Source organism: Anopheles marshallii, chromosome 3 (genome assembly GCF_943734725.1).
Source record: "Anopheles marshallii chromosome 3, idAnoMarsDA_429_01, whole genome shotgun sequence".
Classification (NCBI taxonomy): domain Eukaryota; kingdom Metazoa; phylum Arthropoda; class Insecta; order Diptera; family Culicidae; genus Anopheles; species Anopheles marshallii.
This window is the reverse complement of record NC_071327.1, coordinates 68,105,113-68,111,614: the sequence shown is the minus strand read 5'-3', so window position 1 is coordinate 68,111,614 and position 6,502 is coordinate 68,105,113. Positions and strand designations below refer to the sequence as shown.

General features: G+C 45.9%; 1 protein-coding gene across 1 annotated transcript; it reads left to right on the top strand.

The window, feature by feature from the left end:
- The first annotated feature begins 952 nt into the window (after positions 1 to 952).
- LOC128716213 (37 kDa salivary gland allergen Aed a 2-like) lies at positions 953 to 1,962 on the top strand. Its single transcript, XM_053811133.1, has 2 exons — positions 953 to 1,660; positions 1,726 to 1,962. The coding sequence occupies exons 1-2, from the start codon at positions 953 to 955 to the stop codon at positions 1,960 to 1,962; spliced, it is 945 nt and encodes a 314-aa protein (XP_053667108.1).
- The last annotated feature ends 4,540 nt before the right edge of the window (positions 1,963 to 6,502 follow it).

The window sequence follows — 6,502 nt, the reverse complement described above, 5'->3', positions numbered from 1 at the left end:
AGAGCAGTGTTATAGAAATTTTCAAATCCCACCGTACGTGTTTGTGTTCGAAAGTGCATCACTTTCAGATTACCCGGCCGACTGATCCGTGCATCATGTGCCCGGCGCTCTGGATCGGCTCCGTGCGAGTTGATTGGGGTTTGGGTGGTTGAAAATTTAATGCCCGCCTGCTGACGATTGGGTTCACAATGTGTGTGTGTGTGTGTGTGTGTGTGTGTGGCTGTTTGCTCGTGGCACTGGTGATGCCATTGATTTATATGTTTATGCACTCTACTTTGTCCGCTTAGGCGGTGGTCCCCCAGTACGAGCTTCCCAATCATCGCATGAACGATCAGTCGACTGTTCACGAGCCGCATCGAAACGCTGCGGTAAGCAAAACAAACAGATTGTGTGTCTTTATCAGCACACGCTAGCGTCGTCCAGCGGCACCGGAGGAGCAGCGCTGTGTGAAAGAAAGTCTGGACACGAATGCAATCGCTGTTCGCGGCACCGGCATTTCCGCACCGGCATCAGTCAATCACACAGTGGATTGTACGGTACGGTGAAGTTCTTCGGGTCGTTATTCCAAAGCAGGGCTGGAGAGCACCAGAGCAAGAGCTCGTGCATGTACGGGAAGCGGAAGCTTTGGTTCGTTGAAGGGGTTTTTTTTTTTTGCTATTTGTACCATAGAATCAGAGCATCCATATTCGTCGTCTCGCAGTCGCAAAGATTAGACTTAATCATGCATGGGCAGAAGGTAGTTCCATTGAAAGGGCGACGAGAGCAACGGAGCTTGTTGTTATTCTCTAGAAACGTTCGTGCAGAGGGGATCGTTCCGATAAGCTCCTCGGGGGTAATCCCGCGGGAACATTAGGACGGTTGGGCTGGCCCGTTGGATTCAAGAGTACTGTCAGTCACATTCAGACCGTTCGAGTGATCAGATGCAATCGAAGACCCGTACGGCAACGGTACGATGGTGACGTGCGCGTTAGATGGTGTTATTACCTTCGGTTTGGCACTGTTGCTAGCGTCTGCGGTTGGTGGGAACCCGCTCGAACCGGACTGCCCGCTGGCGCGTTCTGCAGCAGCTACCACACCCGGATGGCAACCCCGAACTCCGGAGCAAACGCTGTACGCGTACGTGCGTTGCCTCAACGATTCGTCCGCCAGCATTGAGATGAAAATCCGCTGGGTCATGTGGCAGCCGGACCAATCGCCCGAGAGCCAATGCTACGTCAAGTGCGTCAGCGAGGATCTGCGGCTGTATGACCCTGCCCGGCGCCAATTCGTGCCGGAACGGTTCGAGCAGCAGGCGCGTGCATTCCACGAGGATCCAAGCTCGGCCGACCTCCAGCAACTCTACGACGACGCAAACCGGTTGCTAGCGGGCGAACTGCCCGACAGTGAATGTTCAACCGTTTTCGCGAAGTACGCACCATTCTACGCCGTACATCAGGAGCACATACTGGACATCTTCCACGGTGACTTACGCAAGATCCTGATCACGTACAAACAGCTGGGACCGCGCGTCAAACAGATCGGACAGCCCTTTATGGACTACTGCGAGAAGCGGTACGGTTTTGTGTGGTCGGAGGAGGAACAACGCCGCTGTCCCAATCGAACTGCGGTAGACTGCATACTGCACGGATTCCGTTGGGTCACCGAGGAGGGTACGGTGAATGTAAGTTACGGACTCTGGCTCATTTCAAAACATAAACATTGACTCCATTTCCACGCTTTGCACAGGTTGCGGAGATTGTGCGAGATTTCAGCGGGTTTGAGGTGGCGGCCAGCGAACTCGAACGGTGTCAAGTGGCAGATGAGCTGTACTGGTGTCTACGCGCTATCAGTGCAGACAAACTATCGGCAGTGATACGGCAGCGTAATGCACAGACCGCGTACTATTTCGATCAGTCGTCCGAGGATGAACCGTGGAAGTCGGCCGTGGAGTTTGGTAGTTCGCGTCTGAATCGAGCTTCTTGAAACGGGAGGGGCAACGGTCCAAACTCGAGGTGTAGATACGTTACAAAGGAATAGTTTTATAAACGACTTTTTAAGCAGCATCTTTGGCGAATAAGTTTGAGCAACTGAAATAAACCAAAAAGCGATCGGTAAACCTTTATCTATTTGGATTTGGTAATTAGTTTTTGAAAACTGTTTTTTAATTCGAAAGCGATTTTGTCAAATGGGACCCTAAATCGAACATGAAAGAGGTTTTGATCCGATTACGAATGACCCGATTCAGAAGCTGCGCAGACCAATTTAACAAGAGCCAGAAGCGCTGGACAACAGAGTAGGCATGGGAATAGTTAACATTTACACAAAACTGTTGCTGATAGAGCACATGGAAGACTCATCTCCTGAAGAACTAAGACATTATGGAATTACTAACGCAAAGGAAATAGATTTGTTCAGCTAAGGATGAATCGATTCGAAAGCATTCTGAAGATGTCGACCATATGGGATGCTTGCGAATATCAATACAACGACGAAATCAATTGACCCTTTAAACATCACTCGGCAATGTCAAGAATATATTTCGACACAGTATATTCACTACTTTGACTTTTCATAGAGCATTATTTTTCACATGCAACACGCTAGTGACAGTTGACAGAAAATCGACATTGAATGAATGTTGGACAAAGCATCTTTTCTCAAATTAAGGAGTTCAACCATGCTATGAATTCAATTTAAGGCGCTTTGTCTCAGCAACAACCATTTTTATGAAAAAAATCCTCCTTGAACTCCGACTACAACATCTTCCTATTTGTCCGTTGAAGTTTATGTTCTGTCTCGCCATACTTGTTTCTTTTGTTTGTGTGAGTCTTTTTTTTATAATCAAAACTTTTGCAATCTGTTCTATCGGCCAATAATTTCTCGTCCACATGGTGCAGCTATCGATACCACGCCAATCGAAAAACTCTTCGGCTTGAGTTTCCTCCTGGAGGCGTTGTAAAGACATCCCGTACCACGGAATGGCACGAACAGGGTTTGCCCTCTGCAATCGATCAAGCTTTCACACTCGCTGGGTGCAATGCGCAACAAACCAATGCTTGCACGAAGCGAAACTACCCGTACAACCCAGCTAGGCTATATATATATACATATACAGCGAAAGCGTATGGGGCGTATTTATTGCAGGCATGAACTTGGCATGCACTTCTGGGTAGTGTGTGGTTCGAATTTCCGAAATAATTTTCTTCTTTAAGCCACGGAAAAGAGGGCACGTAATTAATTGCCCTTTGTGGACGGGGGGGGAAGTCTCTAACGGCCATCATGATTTTCACCTGGTTTTGTTTTGGTGTGCAAGCGTTCGAAGCAGTGAAGCGAGCACGTTGGGCTTTGCAAAATTCTCGAGGGCGGTATACATTCATTCATCAGGTTCATTTGAGAAAACAAAGTCCGCAACGGGAACGAGTTTTAAAAGATTGGTTTCACCTTGTGCCATATGTTTGACTTTAACTGGAAAGTTTCATAAAAGCCTGAAAACCTCGTGTGTTGAACGACGCGAGAGTTTGTTTTGTACTGTGGTGTTTTGGTGCATTGAAATTAGTTCATGTTTTATTTCAATAAATTTATTATTGATATGAAACAAAAATAGTTTCTACAAAGAAAAGTAATTAGCAGCACCGGACACAACGAACCGTTGGTTTTTTTGTGAAACGAGGAATGGTTCGTTGAAACATTAGAAAATTCATTAATAAATCATACCAACTCATGAGCACAACGCGCTGCGAGTTGGAAAGTTATGACTCCGAACCATATCATACAACAAGCACACACTCAAACACCCCCCCTATTCGGCCATATATAGCCCGTGTACGCCCGACTACGACGATACACCAGAATGAATTCGTGCTCAATTTCACCCGACAGCGATATAATTGTCACTCAATCCGAAAATTTTCCAATTAAAGTTTTGCTCGTCGTGGCGTCGCCGGTGAGCGGGGTGCAGTGCATGGATGGAAACGTACGAGCTTGGTTACGGGGCCGGATTTATGGCACCCCTGGATGGACAACCCAAAACAAGGGATGGATGGTTCTGATTCCACACCCCGGACTGTGCAACACCTTCGACCGCCTGTGTACGCTAATTAAAAACTCAACTTTAATGATAAAAGTTATAATTTTATTGTGCCTTACAATCGTCGGGAGTGTGTACCGTCGGTGCCGGTACCTTGTCAACGCAACTTGCCGGCCACCCGACTTGCCGGACGGGACGTAGAATTTATGATTGCGAGCGGTAAAAGTTCGAATCGGCAGGATTATTCTTCCATTTGAAATGGTTGCGGTTAATATCTCGTTGCGAAATTTCTTCATTCCAGAAGTTAATCCAGAATTGGATCCTCTATCGTATTGGAGTTTGAAGAAGTTACATTTTAATTGCGTACTTTTCTTTACGAGAACTTTGGGAATGGTAAGCTTTTTATAACCATTTACTTACTTTCATTACATTCGATTAGCTTGCCATATGTGGACGCAATAAAAAAATTTCTTGCTGCCCAAAACTCCGACCAAATCCATAAATATTAGACAGCCATCTGAATCCTTATCCAACTGTACTCCTTTTGATCTCATATCACAACTAACGTGCACTAGGCTAGCCGCTGGTGATAAATGTTACATCTACGCTCCAACAACCATTTTCGGGTCAGATAGGCATGGCTTTTTTGTAATTAGCATAAAGAGCAGTGTTTTGCTAAGCCGTCCGCAAAAGCTAGCTGGTTCAACGACAAGCCCAACACAGGTCATTAACGGATGTGCTAATGATTTTGCATTTCAATTACTACGCTACCGATCGAATGGTGAGATACTCCGTGTTATACACATTTGGAACAGCTAGCCATCATCACAGGGCCCGTTGCGGTCGATAGGTCCGAAATCAAACCACTGGGACCATAAATTCGCATAATCCTTCAGCATGTCACACATGTACCAGGAACTCGGAGGTACGCCGGTTAAGCTGACGCTCCCATATAATGCTCTAATGTATCTAAATCCTAGTCATGCACAATTTTCTTTCCCGAATCACACCTCCGACCGCAGGGTCGGGAAGGGGAACCGAACGAAAGCCCGAAACTGTGGAAACTGATTCAAATAATTTTTGGTCTATTATAAATCCATAATATGGCCATAAATCCTGCCGTGCTGAACCTCACGCTTAAACCTTTCCAGCTAAACATGCGCAAATTCAAAGGGTCTTTGTGGTCAGACGATAGAAATACTGCTCCCATTCGTGCCCGATTCAGCTTGTACTCATAACACACATACATTGAAAAAAAAGAAGCTTAAACTGGGACCACATCCAACTGCTGACCAAATGCTACACTCATTAAGCACACCGGCTCATCGGTCCATTTGCTGTCCGCCAATATATTATTCGCTGACTTACTATTTTTTTTTTCTTTCAGCGCCACATTTCAGGTTGCCGGTTGGAACGCTGGGAGCTAACAGCTTCCAGGAAATGGCACGTAATACACACCCTGCACTGGTTCGATCTATATTTTAAAACCACCATGTTTCGGTTCCTCCAATTAGATATGCCCTAAGCGTCCCGCAAAGTGTGTGGCGAATGTCCGAGCGTTGCCATGTCAGTCCCATTGCTGAAGTCGCCTGGTAAAGTTTTTCCTGCTTGGAAGTCAACATGGGGCTGGGCCTTACCCTGGCACACCTGGCACCCTTTTTCCTGGTAATGAATTTTATGCTCGAAAAATAAATGTTGCTACATACGATGAATTATGCTTTTTCGACTTAATTGGTTTTCCTAGTTTTCTGGATTTATGACCAAAGCCCCGTCACAACTGCCAGTGGGGTATGGTAATTGGTTGATGCCAGGATGGGGCTGCAGACTCCCCTTTGGAATTGTGGCATCTCGGCACTTTACTTACTGGTTGGTAAGTTTTTTGGCGTTAAGCCTCGGTTCCAATTCTCGTTTCAAAACTCCTTTTTTAAAAAGAAAAAAAAGAAGCACAACATAATGGTTTTATGCGGTTAAAACACTTTTGATGATCACATGCATTATCGCAGCGGAGATCCCGGTGCGAGCTTTTCGAACGAAGAAAAGAGATGTAGGAGACTTGCTTTTTTCGTTTCGAAGCGAATACAAAACACACAACCTCGCTCGAGTAGAAAATTGTCCAAGTACACTTGAAGCTATGCAGAAGCATTATTAGTAAGTTGGTCATGAACTGGTTGTACTATAATTTACTTTATCGATGTCCCTGAGATAATCGACTGCCGCAAAAGAGATTATGGGATAGTATGGATTTTCTACCGGTTCCTTTCACCACGGTGTACGAAGGAGCCGTATTTGCACAAGTAAGTCAATGTCGTCCGTCCGTTGCGGGATGGAATGCCGGTAGGGGTGGCACTGATGGTTGGACGTGCTGGGAATATGGAATTCACCTGCAACTATCGGATTCGGGTTTTTTTCGACGTCGAGCCAGTATAGTAGGGAGACAGAAAATATAGGCAAAAAATGGTATATCAGCATTCCAGTTTTGCGAGCAGATAGAAACGA

Bases quoted from the DNA above. Each gene is read 5' to 3' on its own strand.
- LOC128716213 (XM_053811133.1), top strand. From the start codon at position 953: ATGGTGACGTGCGCGTTAGATGGTGTTATTACCTTCGGTTTGGCACTG. The intron at 1,661-1,725 runs GTAAGTTACGGA...CGCTTTGCACAG, and splicing joins CCGAGGAGGGTACGGTGAAT to GTTGCGGAGATTGTGCGAGA.